At 45.4% G+C, this 23,415-nt stretch overlaps 1 protein-coding gene across 8 annotated transcripts in view; it reads right to left on the bottom strand.

Moving 5' to 3' along the window:
- Positions 1-23,415, bottom strand: part of LOC115480570 (retinol dehydrogenase 14-like) — a 50,106-nt gene that overhangs the window by 2,109 nt on the left and 24,582 nt on the right. For all 8 annotated transcript variants that reach the window (XM_030219348.1, XM_030219349.1, XM_030219346.1 and 5 more), the window contains 2 exons: positions 19,883-20,125; positions 8,774-9,076 (listed from right to left, as the gene is read on the bottom strand). In XM_030219348.1, the coding sequence (XP_030075208.1) occupies positions 8,774-9,076; positions 19,883-20,125 (546 nt within the window). The remainder of the gene's footprint in view (positions 1-8,773; positions 9,077-19,882; positions 20,126-23,415) is intronic.

Genomic DNA, 23,415 nt, shown 5'->3' with positions numbered 1-23,415 from the left:
TTGCACACAGACCAGGGAAGAATCAGAGCAAACGTGCACAGCTGACAGTTGGGGTTGTGTTGGGAGTTGTACCCTGAATATGTTAAGCCCATCTGCCCCAGGCAATTTGCAGTCTAATCAGAGTGGAATAAAGGCTGGCCAGCTGCCGTCAGAACCGGATTCTTTCAGCTCTGAATGGACCACGGACGAAGTGGACGAAACTTTGGCCATTGTCTGCCGTAGAGAGAGTGAAGACGCTGTGGACCAGTAAAAGATAAGGGAAAGGGAATAGGACTTGACATACTGCCTTTCTGTGGTTTTGCGACTACATTCAAAGCAGTTTACATAGTATATACAAGTACTTATTTAAGTACCTGGAGCAATAGAGGATTAAGTGACTTGCCCAGAGTCACAAGGAGCTGCAATGGGAATTGAACCCAGTTCCGCACGATCAAACTCTGCTACACTAACCACTAGGCTACTCCTCCACTCAAGTTGTTTTTAAGAATGTACAAGCTTTAAAAATTAGAAATTGCAACAACTTGTGGAGGTTTTTTTAAAGCCAATGTTGACAGCAAGTACATTTAAGGACTCATGAGTCTATTGGAGGGGAGTCTGTTAAGGCTTTTTCCTCCATCAGTATGATATACCCAGCACTTGCAAAGCATTGAGCTTTTTTTCATTCCAATCTTAGTGAGGATTTTTGGTATACTGTGTATTGCGATTTTATCCTCATTAGCTCCCACGTTTGATTATGTATTGAGGAAAGACATGCAGGTTGAGCAACTGTGTTTACCTAACTTCTCTACCTTAATGGCTTTGAAACATGCTTTCATTCAGAGGTCATGTTATACCACAGAATGCAGAATATTTACTCTCCTGTTTTAGGTTTAACCTTTGATCAGATTCATTCCAAAACTACCTTGAACTGGACAGCAGTGGGACGAAGATAACGGACATTTTCTGGTTAGGCTTCAGTGTTTAAAAAGTGGCCCTGGAACATAGCCACGTTAAAAACATTATTCCACATTTAGCTTCCAGAGCAAAAAAGGTGCCTGGGAAATACAGAGGAAAAAAAAAGTCTACAAACCCTGATTTTGCTGTGGAAAACAAAAAGAGGCCACTGTACCTTTAATAGGCTTCATGTTTTCCAAAATGGAGGATCCAAATTAGTATTTTGGGGGAGGGGATGCAATCAAACCACCCCCTACTTCACACACTTAACACTGGCTGGCATTAAAAGATAGGGCTATTTTAAATTGTTGCTGTTTGTGTTTAAAATTCCTCATGGCCCGGCCTCAGAATATTTGTCTCACTTGTGGGCTCATTTTTCGAAAGAGAAGGACGTCCATCTTTCGACATAAATCGGAAGATGGACGTCCTACTCCCAGGGACGTTCAAATTGGTATAATCGAAACCCGATTTTGGACGTCTCCAACTGCAGTCCGTCACACGGACGTCCAAAGTTCAAGGGGGTGTATCGGAGGCGTAGCGATGGCGGGACTTGGTAGTGCCTAACACTTGGATGTCCTTGACCCATAATCGAAAAAAACAAGGACGTCCCTGATGAACACTTGGACGTTTTCACCCGGACCTGTTTTATTAGGAATAAGGCACAAAAAGGTGCCCAAAATAACCAGATGACCACCGAAGAGAATCGGGGATGACCTTCCTTTACTCCCCCAGTGGTCACTAACCCTCATCCCACCCTCAAAAAAACATCTTTAAAAATATGTCATGCCAGCCTCAGATGTCAAACTCAGGTCCATGACAGCGCATGCAGGTCCCTGGAGCAGTTTTAGTGGGTACTGCAGTGAACTTCAGACAGGCGGACCCAGGCCCATACCCTCCCTACCTGTTACGTTTGTGGAGAAAACAGCGAGCCCTCCAAAACCCACCAGAAACCCTGTGTACCCACATATAGGTGCCCCCCTTCACCTGTAAAGGCTATGGTAGTGGTGTACAGATGTGGGTAGTGGGTTTTGGGGGGCTCAGTACACAAGGTAAGGGAGCTATGTACCTAGGAGCAATTTATGAAGTCCACTGCAGTGCCCCCTAGGGTGCCCGGTTGGTGTCCTGGCATTTGAGGGGGACCAGTGCACTACGAATGCTGGCTCCTCCCACGACCAAAGGCTTGCATTTGGTTGTTTCTGAGATGGACGTTCTTGGATTCCATTATCGCCGAAAACCAGAAACGACCAAGTCTAAGGACAACCAAATTTCAGGATTTGGATGTCCTTGACTGTATTATCGAAACAAAAGATGGACGTCCATCTTGTTTCAAAAATACGGGTCCCGTCCCCGGATGGGGACATTTTGCAAGGACGTCCCTTACGATTATGCCCCTCTTGGTCTCCTTATATGGGCCCTCTAGACACTTGCACATGGGTAGAGAAGCTTAAATTATTGAATAAGATTTTATTAGGGGTGGGGTGGGGGGGGGGGGGGTCGGATCTGTGGAATTCTTTACTAGGTGATAGAAGATCTCTGTCTTCACATAGGGACTTTAGACAAAGCCCTAAAACCTGGTTATAGGTGGCTGATGGTACGTTTATCCATTCTTTTTGGGACTGTTCAAGGATACAGACATTTTGGTCTTCCATTCTGCACTTTACGGAGGTTACATTTAAGTGCAAAATTACTGGATCAGTGGAACATTTGATTCAGGACCTGCCGGGTGCCTTTCGGAGTAGTTCCAAGGAGGGTACTTTATTGTTTTGTAAGCTGTCCTTGGTGGCACGGAAGTGTATTTTACAGGCCTGGCCTTCGCCAGATCCTCCGACCTATTGGCATTAGCAGAACCAGGTGCATTTGTTGGCCACCTGGGAGGCGAAAGAGACGAGGGGTTCTTTTAAGAGGAAAGTCCGTTTTCTGAAGGTGTGGGAAGCTTATTTTGATATGTTATTTTCTTGAGGACATAGTCTTTTGTTTAGTAATTTGTACGTTTATTACTATTTTTAGACCAGTGATATAGTTGGAGTTTTGGGCTGGGAGGGGTGGGTGAGGGGGGGTAGGGTTTCTTTTGGTATTGTGGGGGACTTCGGGAGTCATCAGTGTCCTGGCTCTTGGATTCTTTAGTGGCATTTTATGCTTGTGATTGGGGGGGGGGGGGGGATATATGGGAATTGGTTGTTTTTGAAATATGGAATGGGGGGGGGGGGGGTTGGGTTGGGAGAACATTTTTATAAAAATCTGATGACGGCTTCGGTGTTTTTGTATTTACCTTGGTTGGTAGGTTATTTACTATGTTGTACCTGCACTGTTGATTGGTTTTCCTTGGCTTTGTCATCAATAAAATTGTTGAAATTTAAAAACCTGGTTATTTGTTAAAACAAACAAACTTGCTATAGGCCTGTAGGATTGTAACTGTGGGTTATGTTAGTTGTCTGGAGATTGATATTAACTGGATCTGCTTGATTGTAAAATGTACTGTTATAAGGCATATCTGCCTTGAGCCATTTTGTGGTAAAGCGCACTATAAATGCCAGATTAGATTAAATATAAACAAAAGTGCTTAAAAGATTATCAGTCATGTATTTAATATACTAAGCCACGATTCCTAATTATCCAACTGTCCCCATGCTCCTCAGTGAGAACCGTGAATGTGTCGATTTAGGCTTCACCTCAACCTTGTCCCTTCCTTTCTGAGCACACTACCAAAACCCTTATCCACACTCTTTATCACCTCTTGCTTAGACTACTGCAACTTGCTTCTCACGGGTCTCCCACTAAGTCATCTCTCTCCCCTTCAATCTGTTCAAAATTCTGCTGCACGACTTATATTCCGCCAGTGTCGTTATGCTCTTATTAGCCCTCTCCTCAAGTCACTTCGTTGGCTCCCTATCTGTTTCCGCATACAGTTCAAACTCCTCTTATTGACTTACAAGTGCCTTCACTCTGCAGCTCCTCAGTACCTCTCCACTCTCATCTCTCCCTACATTCCTCCCCAGGAACGCCGTTGACTGGGTAAATCTCTCTTATCTGTACCCTTCTCCTCCACTGCTAACTCCAGACTCCGTTCCTTTTATCTTGCTGCACCATACGCCTGGAATAGACTGTACAATAGACTATACGGGCTAGTATGGGGGGGGGGGGTTGAAAGGCCTCCCACCCCGCCGCTGAGTTCGCCGCTGCCGCTCCCCCTCCGAGTTCGCCCCCCCCCCTCAGGAATAGACTTCCTGAGCCAGTACGTCAAGCTCCATCTCTGTCCATCTTCAAATTTAGGCTAAAAGCCCACCTTTTTGAGGCTGCTTTTAACTCCTAACCCCGATTCACTTGTACAGTACCCATGTCTGTTTTATCATTCCCACCTTAAGTCATAGGAGCCGACTCTGTGGGTGCTTGAGCACTCCCAGTATTGAGAAAATTCCTTGTATATGTCCAGGGAGGGGCTATTTCCACTGGGCTTGGCACCCCCGGTAATTTTGAAAAGTTGGCTCCTATGCCTTAAGTAATTCCCTTATCCCTTATTTGTCCTGTTTGCCTGTCTTGATTAGATTGTAAGCTCTGTCGAGCAGGAAATGATAAGTAGTAGTAGTAACCTCTTTATTTTTTTGTACCCCTGCGCTTTCCCACTCATGGCAGGCTCAATGTGGCTTAGGTACTTATTTGTACCTGGGGCAATGGAGGGTTAAGTGGCTTGCCCAGAGTCACAAGGAGCTGCCTGTGCCTGAAGTGGGAATTGAACTCAGTTCCCCAGGACCAAAGTCCACCACCCTAACCACTAGGCCACTCCTCCACTGTTGCTACTATTTGAGATACTACATGGAATGTTGCTATTCCACTAGCAACATTCCATGTAGAAGCGTTGCAGATCACCAATGTGGCCACGCAGGCTTCTGCTTCTGTGAGTCTGACGTACGTGCAGGACGTCAGACTCACAGAAACAGAAGCCTGCGCAGCCTTCTACATGGAATGTTGCTAGTGGAATAGCAACATTCCATGTAGAATCTCCAATAGTAGCAACATTCCATGTAGAATCTCCAATAGTATCTATTTTATTTTTGTTACATTTGTATCCCGCGCTTTCCCACTCATGGCAGGCTCAATGCGGCTTACATGGGGCAATGGAGGGTTAAGTGACTTGCCCAGAGTCACAAGGAGCTGCCTGTGCCTGAAGTGGGAATCGAACTCAGTTCCTCAGTTCCCCAGGACCAAAGTCCACCACCCTAACCACTAGGCCACTCCTCCACTGTTGCTACTATTTGAGATACTACATGGAATGTTGCTATTCCACTAGCAACATTCCATGTAGAAGCGTTGCAGATCACCAATGTGGCCACGCAGGCTTCTGCTTCTGTGAGTCTGACGTACGTGCAGGACGTCAGACTCACAGAAACAGAAGCCTGCGCAGCCTTCTACATGGAATGTTGCTAGTGGAATAGCAACATTCCATGTAGAATCTCCAATAGTAGCAACATTCCATGTAGAATCTCCAATAGTATCTATTTTATTTTTGTTACATTTGTACCCCGCGCTTTCCCACTCATGGCAGGCTCAATGCGGCTTACATGGGGCAATGGAGGGTTAAGTGACTTGCCCAGAGTCACAAGGAGCTGCAGTGGGAATCGAACCCAGTTCCCCAGGACCAAAGTCCACCACTCTAACCACTAGGCCACTGTTTGGATTTAAGTCCATATTGAAGACATCTGTATTTTAAAAACAGGCTTAAAACTGTTTTTGAAGTTTTGTAAATCAGTTATGCTTATAAACTGCCGGGACTCTGTGTGAGAACAGGATATAAATGTGAAGCAGAACTATGGTACCATCGTGCGGGGTCTTCGTGTTGGTTATGGGAAACAGATTCACTACTTGCCAGCTTTTTACTTCCTCTGCATTTCAACCCTGGTAAATTTTCACATGACCATATTTAGTACCAGCAGCTTTCACACAAATTTTTTACTAAAACTCACCTACAGTTTTGTATAATATTCTTGTGGCTTTTCATAGTAACACGGTAGATGATGACAAATAAAGGCCGAAATGATCCACCCAGTAAGGGCCCTCCCCCACAAACACACACCGTTCATTCTCAGATGTCCCAAAAGTCATTTCACAGCTGTTTTGAGCTGAAGTGCCTCTTGCCCTTAAGGATCTTCTGTACTTATCTCATGCCTTACTGAATTCCGTCACCCTTTTTTGTTTTCTCTGGAGATCTGACACGGCATTTCAATACCTGAAAGGTATCAATATATATAAATGGCGAGTGTCGTACTCACTCGCAAATGCGCAGTAGAGACCCTCTCTGCCCCGCCCCCGCGTCAATACGTGAGGACGAGGGCGGAACAGAGAGGGTCTCTACTGCGCATTTGCGAGGGACACCGCCGTCGCTAACGCTCCCCCCCCCACCGGAGTCACCGCCGCCACCCACCTTCCACCCGGTCGGGCCCTCGCTCCGCTATTGAAACAGCGAGGGCACGCAGCACACCGCTCTGCTGAGCTGCCGTCGGCCTTCCTTCTTCTTCTCTGCCTGTGTCCCGCCCTCGACGACGTTACGTCACACGAGGGCGGGACACAGGCAGAGAAGAAGGAAGGCCATGGCAGCTCAGCAGTAGAGCTGTGTGCTGCGTGCCCTCGCTGTTTCAATAGCGGAGCGAGGGACCGACCGGGTGGAAGGTGGGTGGCGACGGCTCCGGGGGGGGGGGGGGGGGGCGAACTCAGAGGGGGAGCGGCAGCGGCGAACTCGGCGGCAGGGTGGGGGGCCTTTCAACCCCCCCTCCTATACTAGCCCGTTTTTACGGGCTGAACGGCTAGTTAATGCATAAACATACCCTTTTCAGCAAGGGGAACCTGTACAAGCAGAGACAAGCTAAGAAACTACAAGAGGGTCAACCCAGGAGCAACGTCAGGAAATATTTCTTCACAGGAAGAGTGGTAGATGCCAGAAATGCCCTTCCGGAAGAGGTGGTAAGAGACAAAATCAGTGATGGAATTAAAAAGAGAGGCATGCGATAAACACAGAAGATTCCTAAAAGGATCAATGCTGGGGTCTCAGTAACACTTCCAAGTCACAGAATACCAATTTATTTATTTTTACAGTGGTGGGCCGATGCCCAGAACTTAACGCTAAGTGCTAGAGCCGATTAGAACTGGACTAGCGCTGGCATCAACCTGCACAAAATGTTCAGGGCTGCAGCGCAGGACACGTGTGCGCAAAAGATTAGCACAAATTGTATTTGAAAGTAGGCAAACGGACGTAAACGAGGTCATTTGCTAATTCCCTGCCAATGCCCAGAGAACAGCACAGAAACAAACCCTGCCCTTACCAATGGAAACCTAATGCCAGCTGAAAGCCGGACATTGGGGTTACTGAAGAGAGGATGTCTTACTTTTTTTCAGCTTAAAATCTGCTGGTTTTGATTTGTTTCAGAAACGGAAGGATGCCTGTGCAAGCCTCTTAAGTGCTGGGAGTGAAAAACAAATGTGTGCGAGTCTGAGCAAACCTGAAACCGAAAGCACACATTGGTGCCTGTTTTCTGTGCTTAAATATAAGCCTTTCAAGGGGAAATGTTTTGGTTTTTTTTTTTAATCTTTATTTATAAATTTCAAGGTTCCTACAGACATATATCGCTTTGAACAAACACAAACCCCCTTGAACAACCCCACCCTCCCCCCCTTTTTATACCCTTCCCTCTGTTCTCTTCATTGTCATACAGTTAAATTTTTTTTTTTTTTTTTGAAAGCTTATATTTAAAGGTGCAGAAGAATGGCACCGACGTGTGCTTCACTTCCTGGTTTGCCTGGGCATGTGCAAAAGAGCATCTATTAGATTGTAAGCTCTTTGAGCAGGGACTGTCTTTCTTCTATGTTTGTGCAGCGCTGCGTACGCCTTGTAGCGCTATAGAAGTGATAAATAGTAGTAATAGTAGTCTCTTGTAACCAGAGCTAATATTGTGATGTCATAATGCCTCAGTCCACCAATAAGAGCCAACCTCATCAGTAATGTCACAATGGCTTGATTGTCCTATACTTGGCTCACTTTTATTACATAGCTCTTTGAGCAGGGACTGTCTTTCTTCTATGTTTGTGCAGCGCTGCGTATGCCTTGTAGCGCTATAGAAATGCTAAATAGTAGTAGTAGTAGTAGGTGGGGGAAGAGAGGTTGGTGGTTGGGAGGCGAGGATAGTGGAGGACGGACTTATACGGTCCGTGCCAGAGCCGGTGATGGGAGGCGGGACTGGTGGTTGGGAGGCGGGAAATACTACTGGGCAGACTTGTACGGTCTGTGCCCTGAAAAGGACAGGTACAAATTCAAGGTAAGGTATACACATATGAGTTTATCTTGTTGGGCAGACTGGATGGACCATGCAGGTCTTTTTCTGCCGTCATCAACTATGTTACTGCAAAACTCTTTTGCGCGTTCTCTGGGCACATTCCTCCTCCTTCCTTTCGGTCTCATAGCAAGCATACCATTAGTGTTGAGCATTTGGGAGCTAAGTTCTGGCGCTGTTCCCTATAGCGCAGGAGTCCTGAACATCGGCCCATGAAAAAGACAACCAACAGTGTACTTTCGTAGGGTTAATACTTTTTACGATACTAACAGGTAGCTCAAAGATAGCCAAATCCCGGTCCTCGAGTGCCTCAGGTAGGCCAGGTTTTCAGGATATCCACAATGAATATGCATGAGTTAGATTTGCATATAATGGAAGTACTGCATGCAGATTTCACCTCATGCATATTTATTATGGATATCCTGAAAACCTGACCTACCTATGGCACTTGAGGACCGAAGTTACCTATCCCAGGTTTGGATAATACTGTGTTTTGCATCGACTCCTCTTTACACAGAACATACCGGGATGAACCGCGTATGCGGTGACACCAGTGCCTTGGGTCTGCCGAGCGAGCTCCTGGGTGAAGTACAGGTTGGCCAGTTTGCTGCGACAGTAGGTGAACAGGGGCACTAGGTTATAATTGAGGTCCTGGAAGTCCAGCTTCTGGTACTTGTAGATGTCTGATGTGATGGTGACCACGCGGCTGGGGGCAGAACTTTTCAGAAGACTCAGCAGGAGGTTGGTGAGCAGGAAAGGACCAAGATGATTAAATCCAAAGCACATACTGAATCCATCCTCTGTCCAATCCAGTACAGCAGGCACCCCTAGTAAAAGATTATATTTAAACTTATCAGATGTCAACATGCACAAATTAAGCTGATTCTAATACTGTTTTAATGCAGTAGTTCTCAACTCAGTCCTTAGGGCACTTCCTCCCTCCCCCAGCTGGATTTGCAGGTATCCACAATGAATATGCAGGAAACAGATCTGCATGAAGTGCCTCCATTACATGCAAACCTATTTCATGCATTATTCATTGTGGATATCCTGGGGACTGGGTTGAGAATCCCCAACCAAATGCACGAACCTGTAGATCTGTTCTTATTAAAACAAGTGGAAAAAGATGGAGCAAACCAGGGCTAGCTCAGCTCTTCTCAGATGACCTTGCATTTCCCTTTCTACACGTTTGTTTTACCAATTGGTTGTAAAATTGTGACTTTTAAAATAAATAATGAAAACCCCTGATCCAAACAGCTCAGGCTCCCACTAGGAGGAAACAAACAACAGTAGGCCGATCCCACTGCATTGTATGTATATCTGATGTAATAAGGCGAGGGTGTCATTAGCTATGTGATAATTCGCACTATGATTCTTTAGTTTTGTCTCATCAGCCCGTAACCTTGGGGTCATCTTTGACTCCTCTCTCTCCTTCTCTGCTCACATTCAGCAGATTGCCAAAACCTGTCGTTTCTTTCTCTATAACATCAGCAAAATCCGTCCCTTCATCTCTGAGCACTCTACCAGAACCCTTATCCACACTCTCATCACCTCTCGCCTAGATTATTGCAACCAGCTTCTCACCGGCCTCCCACTTAGCCATCTCTCTCCTCTTCAATCAGTCCAAAACTCTGCTGCGCGACTCATTTTCCGCCAAAGTCGCTATGCTCACATTAGCCCTCTCCTTAAGTCACTTCACTGGCTCCCTATCCGTTTCCGCATTCAATTCAAACTTCTCTTATTGACCTTTAAGTGCATTCATTCTGCCGCTCCCCAATACCTCTCCACTCGTCTCTCCCTACACCCCCTCTCGGGTACTCCGATCTGTAGATAAATCTCTCTTATCTGTCCCCTTCTCCTCTACTGCTAATTCCAGGCTCCGTTCCTTTTATGTCGCTGCACCTCACGCCTGGAATAGACTACCTGAGCCTGTACGTCTAGCCCCGTCTTTGGCCGTTTTCAAGTCCAAACTTAAAGCCCACCTCTTTACCACTGCTTTTGACTCCTAACCACTGCTCACTTGCCCTGTCCTCTTTATCCTCACCTCTTTATTCCCTTACCCTTATTGTTCTGTTTACCTGTCTTACCTAGATTGTAAGCTCTTTGAGCAGGGACTGTCTTTCTGTGTATGGTGTACAGCGCTGCGTATGCCTTGTAGCGCTATAGAAATGATAAGTAGTAGTAGTTTGAAGCAAGTTATATTAATTTAATTCATATTTTAATTGTAACTTAACTGAATTTTGTTCCATCTGCTTTATACTTTGTAATCTGTCTTGAGCCTTCTTAGGAAAAGTGGAAAAACCTATGCTGTCTATTAAAATGTTTTATTGCGTATTGCGTTGGCATTATAATGTAGCACACTATGCCGTACTTTGTATTGTTGTTTGAATACTTTTACTGCTGTAATTGTCTATTGCTTATGATTGACTTATTCGTGCTGTACACCGCCTTGAGTGAATTCCTTCAAAAAAGGTGGTAAATAAATCCTAATAAATAAATAGTATCTCACGATGAAAGTAAATATTCTCCCTTTAATTCTCGTGCCAGGTAAAGTGCCAAGTGTGTGTACAATCCCACTCCACTTTCCCCTCACTGTCATTTTTTTTTCTTACATTTGTACCCCGCGCTTTTCCCACTCATAGCAGGTTCAATGCGGCTTACATATTATATACAGGTACTTATTTGTACCTGGGGCAATGGAGGGTTAAGTGACTTGCCCAGAATCACAAGGAGCTGCCTCTGCCTGCAGTGGGAATTGAAAGTTCCTCAGGACCAAGGTCCACCACTCTGACCACTAGGCCACTCAATGTGGCTGCGCAGGCTTCTGTTTCTGTGAGTCTGACGCAGGACGTCAGACTCACAGAAACAGAAGCCTGCGCGGCCACGTTGCTGATCTGCAAGGGCAGGCTTCTACATGGAATGTTACTAGTGGAATAGCAACATTAACATTCCATGTAGAATCTCAAATAGTAGCAACAGAATCTCAATAGTAGCAACATTCCATCTAGAATCTCCAATAGTAGCAACATTCCATGCAGAATCTCAAATAGTAGCAACATTCCATGTTGTTGTTACATTTGTACCCCGCGCTTTCCCACTCATGGCAGGCTCAATGCGGCTTACATATTATATACAGGTACTTATTTGTACCTGGGGCAATGGAGGGTTAAGTGACTTGCCCAGAGTCACAAGGAGCTGCCTGTGCCTGCAGTGGGAATTGAACCCAGTTCCCCAGGACCAAAGTCCACCACTCTAACCACTAGGCCACTCCTAGGTTCTGATACTCTATTATTGAGCCTATGTGGCATTATTCACAGTCAACGTCTAATGAGCGTCTGAGATTGCAAAGGTGCTTTGTCTAACCTTTTGGTCTGGAATCCGAGATGCTTTCCATCTGAAGCCCTGACAGAATACATTTTAGCCACCTCTGGAAAAACAGCTAAAATAGTTGTCCAGTTACATCTGCTGAGCCAGTATAAACCGGATTTATCAGTTCCCATCATTGAATCTTAAAAGACTGGCATAAAAAAAAAAAAAAAGAATTATTACGAAACAGAAAAATCTTTTTAGACGTATGAACTGGGATAATAAGTATATAAGTAATGCCATACTGGGAAAAGACCAAGGGTCCATCGAGCCCAGCATCCTGTCCAGGACAGCGGCCAATCCAGGCCAAGGGCACATGGCGAGCTTCCCAAACGTACAAACATTGTATACATGTTATTCCTGGAATTCTGGATTTTTCCCAAGTCCATTTAGTAGCGGTTTATGGACTTGTCCTTTAGGAAACCGTCCAACCCCTTTTTAAACTCTGCTAAACTAACTGCCTTCACCACGTTCTCCGGCAACGAATTGCAGAGTTTAATTATACATTGGGTGAAGAAAACGTTTCTCCGATTTGTTTTAAATTTACTACACTGTAGTTTCATCGCATGCCCCCTAGTCCCAGTATTTTTGGAAAGCATGAACAGACGCTTCACATCCACCTGTTCCACTCCACTCATTATTTTGTATACCTCTATCATGTCTCCCCTCAGCCGTCTCTTCTCCAAGCTGAATAGCCCTAGCCTCCTGAGCTTACCGATCCCCACTAGAAGCTGCTCATTAAATCTTTGCCTTTTTCTAGTACACTTCTCTTAATTCCCAATGTTGCCAGCAGCTAGGATCTCCGTCAGCTGATAAGGGCTAATTACGCCTGACAGCTATTTCTGAATGCTGCTTTCCCCTACCTCTTCCTCTCCGCTCTGGTTTGTACCATTGCAACATCTGGCATTTTGGGCACTGTCTGTCCAAAGCAAATTAGTTTAATCTGAATGCAATTAAGTAACTTAAGGTTTCAGTGAGTGGTTTCCTCTAAACGCTGCCTGTAAGATGAAACCCTCAGGTACTACTTCAAAACCCCTCTGAGAGGTGAATGCTTCGTACCCTCTGTGGTATGTTCCTCTATACACTGTCTTTGCAATACATGTACAGTGTCTCACAGTCCCCAAGAGCAGCCACACTAATTATCAGGAAACACGTGACCCAGAGGTCATTTCAAATACCAGCTTCACTTTTTTCTGTTCTTCCTTTGGAGCCGAACAGGAAGATCATCTGAAAGTTCCATTTTTTGCATATGCTGTTATTTGACAGATCCAGATTATGTATTTTAAAAAAATGATTTGATAGATGCCAGATACATTTTTAAAAAATGATTACAGAAAATCATACATAAATTTCCAGTTTTAAACTTCAAATTAGTGTGCTTTTTGGCCGGCCTTACCAAATGCTTTTAAATGGCTCCAAGGACAAGAACAGCAGTGACACCTGGTGTTTCACTAAAGTAATGACACATTCTAAGAACCGGTATCTGAAAGAGGCATATTTTCAAAGCACTTAGACTTACAAAGTTACAGAGAAACCTAAGGAACTTTGTAAGTCTAAGTGCTTTGAAAATGAGCCCCTACATAATATACACAGAAGAACAAAAACCCTCGCAGACTTGCAATCACACCGTAAATAGGAATAACATGTATAGAATGTTTGTACGTTTGGGAAGCTCGCCAGGTGCTTGGATTGGCCGCTGTCGTGGACAGGATGCTGGGCTCGATGGACCCTTGGTCTTTTCCCAGTGTGGCATTACTTATGTACTTATGTCCTCTACTTGGCTCACTTTTATTACATAGAGCAGTGATTTAACCTATTGTGATGTCATAGTGGCTCATTCCACCAATAAGAGCCAACCTCATTAGTGATGTCACAATGGCTTGATTGTATAGAATGTTTGTACGTTTGGGAAGCTTGCCAGGTGCCCTTGGCCTGGATTGGCCGCTGTCGTGGACAGGATGCTGGGCTCAATGGACCCTTGGTCTTTTCCCAGTGTGGCATTACTTATGTACTTATGTACTAAGGTGACTCAAAAAGGAAGACTGGACAATGCTCTTGAATTCTGTGTTTATTGAACAATCTATAAACTTGACACGCTTTCAGCCAATAGGCCTGCCTCAGGAGTCTCTCAATGCTGTTAATGTGTCAACTCAGGTTAGGATTGTAGAATCTATCAGTGCTGAGTACAGGTCTTGGTGGGAAGATAAAATAACCGTCAGTCGCACTGTGCGCCAGTCCTGCAAATTATTAGACACTAGTAAAAAAATGCCCATTTCTGTGAGAAATGAAACGGGCACTAGCAAGGTTTTGCTGTCCTGCGACCCTGCTCTCCCCCGGCCCCCCCTGCAGCGACCTATGCCAGCGACCCTGCTGTCGCCCTGCCCCCCCCATCAGACACCCATGTCTAGCGAACCTGCTGTCTCATCTGTGAGAAATGAAACGGGCGCTAGCAAGGTTTTGCTGTCCAGCGACCCTCCTCTCCCCCGGCCCCCCCTGCAGCGACCCATGGCCAGCGACCCTGCTCTCCCCCTACCCCCCTCCAGCCACCCTGCTCTCCCCCTGCCCCCTCCTGCGGCCACCCATGTCGTGCGACCGTCCTCTCCTCCTGCCCCCCTTGCAGCCACCCATGTCCTGCAACCCTCATCTCCCCCTGCCCCCCCTGCAGCCACCCATGCCAGCGACCCTGCTGTCGCCCTGCCCCCCCCCAGCAGACACCCATGTCTAGCGACCCTGCTGTCTCACCTGCCCCTCCATCCACTGCGGTTGTTTTTTAGGAAATGTTTGTGGCAGGCAGGAAAGATCCACGTTCCTGCCTGGCTGCGGCTGTCGCTCCGTGATGCCGGTTGCCTGTTAAAAATGGCCGCCGAGGGGCAGGGGGAGATCGCGATTCGTCGAGTGTCATTGCTCCGCCCTCGACGTCATTGCATTGTGACGCAAGGGCGGGGCAGACACTCATGGGGAAACCGGATATCTAGACCGCTTCAAACTTCCGGCTGAGGCTTCATTAGAATGCTGGAGGTGCCTTTTATATAGAGAGATTGTTTCCCCGAGTCCTACTGTTTAGTAAGTACCAACGGTTATTTTATCTTCCCGCCAAGACCTGTATTCAGCACTGATAGATTCTACAATCCTAACCTGAGTTGACACATTAACAGCACTGAGAGACTCCTGAGGCAGGCCTATTGGCTGAAAGCGTGTCAAGTTTATAGATTGTTCAATAAACACAGAATTCAAGAGCATTGTCCAGTCTTCCTTTTTGAGTCACCTTCGCCGTTTCCTGTGTGTGTGGTCCCTACATAATATACCACATCACTAGAAATTATTACTCTCAAGCACATGGAAATAAAGTATAATATTTTACCCACAAAAAGGAATTGTAATAGGACCAACAATTTAAAATAAATATTGCTTTTTTATTTATTTATTGGGATTATATGTTTTATAAGTGACAAGGTAGCAATGCATTTGGAAGACAGCTCCATAATCCAAGTTCACGTAGGAGGAAAACCATAAGTACATAAGTATTGCCATACTGGGAAAGATGCAGGATGTCAGACTCAGAAACAGAACGAAGCCTTGCGCCGGAAGAAGAGGACCTCGGCTGGCGGGGGTTGGGGTCCCCCGCCAGCAAAGGTAGGCGACGGCGGGTTGGCGGCGGGTCGAGAGGGTTGTCGGCAGGGGGGTCCAGGGCCAAATCTACGGGGGCCCAGGCCCCACGTACCTAAGCCACTGTCTTCATGTCACAATCAGAGCTGAACCTTTCACACCCATACACTAAACCGTTTGCAGATGCAACACTGTGCAGGAAAAATGCACAATATCCGCACACATAATGTGTGATATTTTGAGAAAGCAAATCAGCTCATTACTTATGCTTGCACACTTAACATTTTGAGCTTGAATCCAATCTTGTGCAAAATGGTTGTATCTCACGAAGAAGGTCTCATTGAACTTTATTGGGAAAAAAAGTCCATGATATTCTGATTGGAATCAGTATTAATTTTTCAGAAACAGCTAAAAGCCTACGAATGACAGCTTTTACAGGCTTGTTGTTCTAACATCAGTTCCAGTATGTCTGATTTGTATTACTATTGTCTTAGCTTGGGGTTAGGGATCATATTTTATATTGTTTTTAAGTACTGAATTAAGTTGATTGTGGTGTCCTACGCGAGTTACTGTTTTTAGTTATTTGCCAAGAGTTTTAGATTGAGCTGAATAGAAAATGTTTAAATAAAATTCATTGTCCGGGTCGCAGACAATACGTGACATCAGAAAGAATCAGACAAGAGTCAAATGGATCAAAATGAGTTTTTTTGTTTTATTTTACAGAAGGACCTGCCATGTATTTGCCTAAAAGATAGTTACTATATAAAGCAGGGCTTTTCAAACCTGTCCTGGAGACCCCCCAGCCAGTCAAGGTTTCCAGGATAGCCACAATGAATATGCGTTAAGTTAATCTGCCTGCTTTGGAGACTCAGTATATGCAGATTGGATCTCGTGAATATTCATCGTGGCTATCCTGAAAACCTGACTGGCTGTGGGGGTCCCCAGAATAGGTCCGGGAAGCCCTGCGATTAAGTAACTCTAACACCGTGGTTCTCAACCCAGCCAGTCTTTCAGGATATCCGCAATAAATATCTATCTATACTCCCAAATCTGAGCTCAAGCTTATGAACCAATCACTTGTATACTAGTGACCACCTTATTGTTTGATATTTAGTAAATTATTTGATATTTTTCTCATATAGATATCATATACTATACATCCCCACCATTCAAACATCATTCATACTGTACTTTCTTTCAACAATACTTGCCACAATGTATCAAAACCACATTGTCAAGGTATAAACAGTTTCCTTGATCAAACCTATCTTACTAACATATTGTCTCTAACTGCCCATTATAGAGACTTCAAAAAAATATTCAGAAAATTTCAAAGTTCTACATAAGACGCAAATGTCTCCAGCGTGTTATCACTCCTATGCAGATAGTGCTCTTGGAACTTCTTCTTGAGCCCAAACCGACTGTAGTTATATATAATCCCGTTTTTTTTTTTTGGTTACATTTGTACCCCGCGCTTTCCCACTCATGGTAGGCTCAATGCGGCAGGCGATGGAGGGTTAAGTGACTTGCCCAGAGTCACAAGGAGCTGCCTGTGCCTGAAGTGGGAATCAAACTCTGTTCCTCAGTTCCCCAGGACCAAATTCCACCACCCTAACCACTAGGCCACTCCTCCACTGTTGCTACTATTTGAGATTCTACATGGAATGTTGCTATTCCACTAGCAACATTCCATGTAGAAGTCGGCCCTTGCAGATCACCAATGTGGCCGCGCAGGCTTCTGCTTCTGTGAGTCTGACGTCCTTATAAGGTATCGGGCAAATTACATGCCACAGTATATCATAAACCCACTGATCGTAACACTCTTTTGTCATGGCATAGCCATCATCCACACAAATTGAAGTGGTCTCTTCCGGTGGGTCAGTTTTTACGTCTCCGTAGAATCTGCTCTACGGATGAAGCCTTCAAAGATCAAGCTTGTATGCTTATATTAAAGCTGCAAGCAAGAGGGTACACTCAGAAGTGCATACAACAAGCATATAAAAGAGCTTGGTACGCTCAGCGTTCATTACTGTTATTGAATAAAGAAAAAGAACAAATGGAAAAAACTGTCTGTGTATTGGGTTTTTCTACCTTGGCTCCTGCGGTTGCTCATTTAATTTTTAAGCATTGGCAGGTGCTCACTTTTCATCCAGTGTTTCAAGAATACCCCTGTATTGCTTACACGAGGGGTAGAAATTTAAAAGATCAATTGGTACATACACATTTTTCTTCGGAGCTCCAAACAATAACATCTGGATGCCATCAACCATGTGGACAGTGCCAGTTTTGTGCTCAAACTAGCACGATGACTCAGTGGACTCATGTCAATACCCAACGCACGTATAAAATGGAACAACACACCACTTGTCTTTCATCTTATGTGGTGTATATAATATACTGTCCATGTTCCTTACAGTATGTCGGACGTACCATGAGGACTATGAGAGTAAGACTCATAGAACATAAAAGCAAGTTAAAAACTAAAACGTTATCGGCTCCTCTAGTACCTCATTGTTTGCAACATCATCATACTTTTAAGGATCTCAGATGGTTCATCATAGAACAGGTTCCGGAGTCGAACGGAGGACGTGACCGGACTACAGTGTTAACGAGGAGAGAACAGTGGTGGATACATAGGTTACACACAGTCAATCCATACGGGTTGAATGAATCTGTGGAATGGAATTCTATGATCTAATTTGACTCCGAACATGTCATTATTCCACATTCTCGATACTAACCTTTTTTTAAGTTCTTCAAGTAAATAATAACATTTTTTAATGCTTTCATGTTTTTTCATGTTAGATCTAAGTAGTATGAAGTTGGACTAGTTGAGTGGCATTAACATGTATACATTGAGAGATGTGCATCATTTCAAGTCTTTGTAACAGACACTGTGGGGAGCTTATTTCATCAATGCCAGATTTTTGTTTCCACAGTGACGTTGACGCGACGCGTCAGTACCTTGCAGTCATTAAATAGCGCCTACGAAGAACAACAGAGAGTACTACGAGAAGCTGCGTGCATAGACTGTTGGGAATTCAGAGCGGGCCATTCTAACCCGAGTCCCTGATGAAAGCAGTGAAACCCGCGGCGTCGGGCGCAATTTAGGGGAAGCCTAAGCGGACTCCAACAGCAAAAGAATATGTAGTGGCATTTAAGATAAGTTTAAGTCTTTCATTTTATTCATTTTTTTCATTTAGAGCACGCATATATATTTTTTGAGCACTTGGTAGAGTGTGTTTGCAACAGCACCTATAAATAGTCAAATAAGGGACGACCCAATGAAGAGAGACTATGCCACTAGGCAAAAAACAATGAAGTTGCCTTAAAGTGGTATCTTCCGAGGGCTCCCAAATTAATACACAATAATATAAAATATTATATACGAAAAAACTAAAAATGTAATAAATCACTATATAGATAGGCTGTTTGCACACACACAGTTCTTATCTTTGGATTTGTGAAGAGCGTGATTATATTTACCAAAGATTTTGTAGTTTGGAGATTTAAGTGGTTTCAGCTATTCCACTAGCAACATTCCATGTAGAAGTCGGCCCTTGCAGAGCACCAATGTGGCCGCGTAGGCTTCTGCTTCTGTGAGTCTGACGTCCTGCACATATGTGCAGGACGTCAGACTCACAGAAACAGAAGCCTGCACAGCCTTCTACATGAAATGTTGCTAGTGGAATAGCAACATTCCATGTAGAATCTCCAATAGTATCTATTTTATTTTTCTTACATTTGTACCCTGTGCTTTCCCACTCATGGCAGGCTCAATGCGGCTTACATGGGGCAATGGAGGGTTAAGTGACTTGCCCAGAGCCACAAGGAGCTGCCTGTGCCTGAAGTGGGAATCAAACTCTGTTCCTCAGTTCCCCAGGACCAAATTCCACCACCCTAACCACTAGGCCACTCCTCTACTGTTGCTACTATTTGAGATTCTACATGGAATGTTGCTATTCCACTAGCAACATTCCATGTAGAAGTCGGCCCTTGCAGATCACCAATGTGGCCGCGCAGGCTTCTGCTTCTGTGAGTCTGACGTCCTGCACGTACGTGCAGGACATCAGACTCACAGAAACAGAAGCCTGCGCAGCCTTTTACATGGAATGTTGCTAGTGGAATAGCAACATTCCATGAAGAATCTCCAATAGTAGCAACATTCCATGTAGAATCTCCAATAGTATCTATTTTATTTTTCTTACATTTGTACCCCGCGCTTTCCCACTCATGGCAGGCTCAATGCGGCTTACATGGGGCAATGGAGGGTTAAGTGACTTGCCCAGAGCCACAAGGAGCTGCCTGTGCCTGAAGTGAGAATCGAACTCAGTTCCTCAGTTCCCCAGGACCAAAGTCCACCAACCCTAACCACTAGGCCACTCCTCCACTCTGCAGTCCCATGAGGGTAGGAACTGGGTTTCCAGGGATACAGAAGTGTAGCATCCACATATAGCACTGTAGAGACATCAGAAATCAACTTCCCAGTCTCAAAGAGCAAAAATGTAAACAGTGTTAGGATTTTTAAACTTTAGTCCCTTTCTTAAAGAGCACAACAGCCTCCCTACAGTTAGCGCCAACATGGTTCAGTATTCTTAAAAATTGTGGAGTCCATTCTTAATCCCTCTCCCCCCCCCACCCCACCCCACCCCAATGCTTACCTGCATTGTTAATTAGAATATGTAGTCGTTTCTCTGCCCGGCAGAATGTTTGACAAAAGTCCCGGATGCTCTGCAGGTTGGCCATGTTCAGTTTCATAAAGTGGACATCCAGGTTGAGGCTTTCCTTCCGGATCTGCTGGACCGCCTCCTCCCCCGCCCTCTCGTCAGGGGAGGTGATGACCACACGCGCACCTCGCTTTGCCAAAGCTACAGCCACCACTTTACCGACCCCTGAGTTACCCCCTTACACAGGAAAGGAGGACAGGCAAAAAAAAAAAAAAAAAGAGAGTCGTTAAGCAGCCTTTCTGATCTTGTATCTGCATAAAAGAAACATAGTACTTCTTACAGCAGACAAGGGAACGAATCTTACGAAACGTATTTGCAATGGGTTCGTGTTGGCAGTTTTCGGAAATGTTGCCTCCATTTCGGGGGTTCTCAACCCAGCCCTCTGGATACACCTAGCCAGTCGGGTTTTCAGGATATCCTCAATGAATATGTAGGCGGTAACAACTGCACGCTCTGCCTCTACTATATGCAAATATATCTCATGCATATTCATTCTGGGTACCCTGAAAAGCCGACTGGCTTGGTGGGTGCCGAGGGCTGGGTTGAAAACCTCTGCTCTACATGCACTGCACAAAAGTGGGGCAAACTCTTCTGGGCTAAAGTCTAAAGAGAATCCACGCGTGTGGAGAACTCAACAGATCCCACGGAGCATAAAATGAAAATAAAAAAGGTGGGAATATGAGCCAGGCTATCCAAAAACTGGAACCAAACTGAGTAAGACCCTGGAGGAGCGCCGTGACGTGACAGGCGAGAGGAGGAGCGGCTGCAGAGACTGCGTTGTAAGACTCGGGCATTTGCGAATGATTTGGGCTGGGTTTAAAAACATTTATCGCTTCTTTTCTTTTTGTAGCGGCCGCTGCTGCTCAACAGGGGAAGCAGCAGCGGCCAGACACCGTTACCACTGCCAGCTGCGGGTGGCGAGGGGCTTTGATGCACCGGGGGGGGGGGGGGGGGGGGGGGGGAGGGTCGTTGGACATGGGTAGCTGCAGGAGGGGGCAGGGGGAGAGGAGGGTCGCTGGACATGGATAGCTGGAGGCGGGGCAGGGGAGAGGGAGGTGGGGAGGGGGTCCTGAGACCAGAGAGGTGGGGGTGGGGAGGGGGGCCCTGCGAGAGGGGGGGTGGGGGATCATACTCACTGTCTCTCACATACACTCTCTCTGACACACTCCCTATCACACACACACAGTCACTCTGTCTCTCACCCACTCTCTCTCTCTCTCTCTCACACACACACACACGCTGTCTCTGTCTCTCTCACATTCTCTCTATGACACACACACTCCATCTCTTACACACATTCTCTCTCAAACATACACACTCCGAGGAAAACCATGCTAGCGCCCGTTTCATTTGTGTCAGAAACAGGCATTTTTTACTAGTACCTCATATTTCTTGAATTTAATTATTCTTTTTCTAAACTAGCAGTAACAGTCTGTCATGTTTACGTTGCAGGTTGGGGCAAGTCCAGTGATAGGTCGCACTAACCTGTGCTGTCTGGAAGTCGTGATAGCAGCTAAACTGCAAGGGTGAAAAATTCAACCCAAACTCATGGTCTTTGTTGATACGTTCTCCTTATATTTCAAGAAATCTGCTAGCGAGGTAAAGTTATTACGAAACTAGTTAGCTCCTCCTATGCCAGACACTTCAGTCTCATTAAACAGCGCTATCGCTGGAGGTCTGCACGACTACGATTGGGATGTGTTGATAAAACTTAACACGGCGCTGCACACTGACAGTGGATCAGAATCACGCTTGCAGAAGCTCAGATCTCTTGAGAAAGCGTTTGCCAAACGGGTGCCTGTCGGGGTCTGATGAGCCGACAGAGTATGCAGATAAGTGATTCCACTTTTTGGTTTAACGCCTACTGCCTGCTATTCTTAGAGTGATCACAAATTGAAGAGTTACTTTAAATTGGGCCAACGCTAAAAGAAAATTAAAAAAGAAAAGAAAATTTGAACCCCCTCCCCCCCCCTGCAAAGAATTCGGGACTGACATTTGGAAGGAGGGGGTTTTTGGCAATGATTATATGAGTCACAGAGAGGTGTTACCCATATAATTGGGCATTGATTTAGACAATCACATGCTAGTCCCTGTGACATTATGAGACTTTTTCTCCTTCTCTTATCAAATTAACAGTAAGACAAGAGTGAACTATCCGTCTATTTTTTATAGTAAGATTTTTTTTTTTTGGTTACATTTGTACCCCGCACTTTTTCCCACTCATGGCAGGCTCAATGCGGCAGGCAATGGAGGGTTAAGTGACTTGCCCAGAGTCACAAGGAGCTGCCTGTGCCTGAAGTGGGAATCAAACTCAGTTCCTCAGGACCAAAGTCCACCACCCTAACCACTAGGTCACTCCTCCACTTTTGCTACTATTTGAGATTCTACATGGAATGTTGCTATTCCACTAGCAACATTCCATGTAGAAGTCGGCCCTTGCAGATCACCAATGTGGCAGCGCAGTTTCTGTACGTACGTGCAGGACGTCAGACTCACAGAAACAGAAGCCTGCGCAGCCTTCTACATGGAATGTTGCTAGTGGAATAGCAACATTCCATGTAGAATCTCCAATAGTAGCAACATTCCATGTAGAAGTCGGCCCTTGCAGATCACCAATGTGGCCGCGCAGGCTTCTGCTTCTGTGAGGACGTCAGACTCACAGAAACAGAAGCGTGCGCAGCCTTCTACATGGAATGTTGCTAGTGGAATAGCAGCAATCCATGTAGAATCTCCAATAGTAGCAACATTCCATGTAGAATCTCCAATAGTATCTATTTTATTTTTGTTACATTTGTACCCCGCGCTTTCGCACTCATGGCAGGCTCAATGTGGCTTACATGGGGCAATGAAGGGTTAAGTGACTTGCCCAGAGTCACAAGGAGCTGCCTGTGCCTGAAGTGGGAATTGAACTCAGTTCCCCAGGACCAAAGTCCACCACCCTAACCACTAGGCCACTCCTCCACTTCAGTGCAGCATAAAATCAAAACAACAGTGTAACAGAGAAGGTGCTGGAGGGACCTGGGTAAGGAACAAGAGTTTCCTCACATTGTACAAATATTTTTCTGGGTCCACTACAAATCCATCCAAACGCAGCATCAATGAGAGGAACCAAGTAGGACGGCACTGAAGGCACGTTTTATCCACTACAGTCTACAGACGTTCTTCCCTGGAATAGAAAGGAGTGTTGTTGCCTCTCTTGTAGTCATCCAGCTTTGAGTTCTGATTCTGTAATATCTCAGAGACTGAGCCAGGCCTGCTTGAGGCAGAGAGGAGCACTATTTCCTCCTAAAGGCTCTACAGGTTGCTCAAAACGCTTCAGCTCGGGTTCTTTTTGGTTACTCTCGGCACATACATTATTTCCCCAATTTTGAAAGCTCTTCATTGGCTTCCCATTAAACAGAGAATTGTGTCGAAGATATGGAATAACTTGTTTTCTCCCTTGATTGCATCAACCTTACAAATCTAAT

Source organism: Microcaecilia unicolor, chromosome 11, assembly GCF_901765095.1.
Source record: "Microcaecilia unicolor chromosome 11, aMicUni1.1, whole genome shotgun sequence".
NCBI lineage: Eukaryota > Metazoa > Chordata > Amphibia > Gymnophiona > Siphonopidae > Microcaecilia > Microcaecilia unicolor.
Note: the sequence above shows the minus strand (reverse complement) of the source record. Positions and strands in the feature narration are given on the sequence as shown.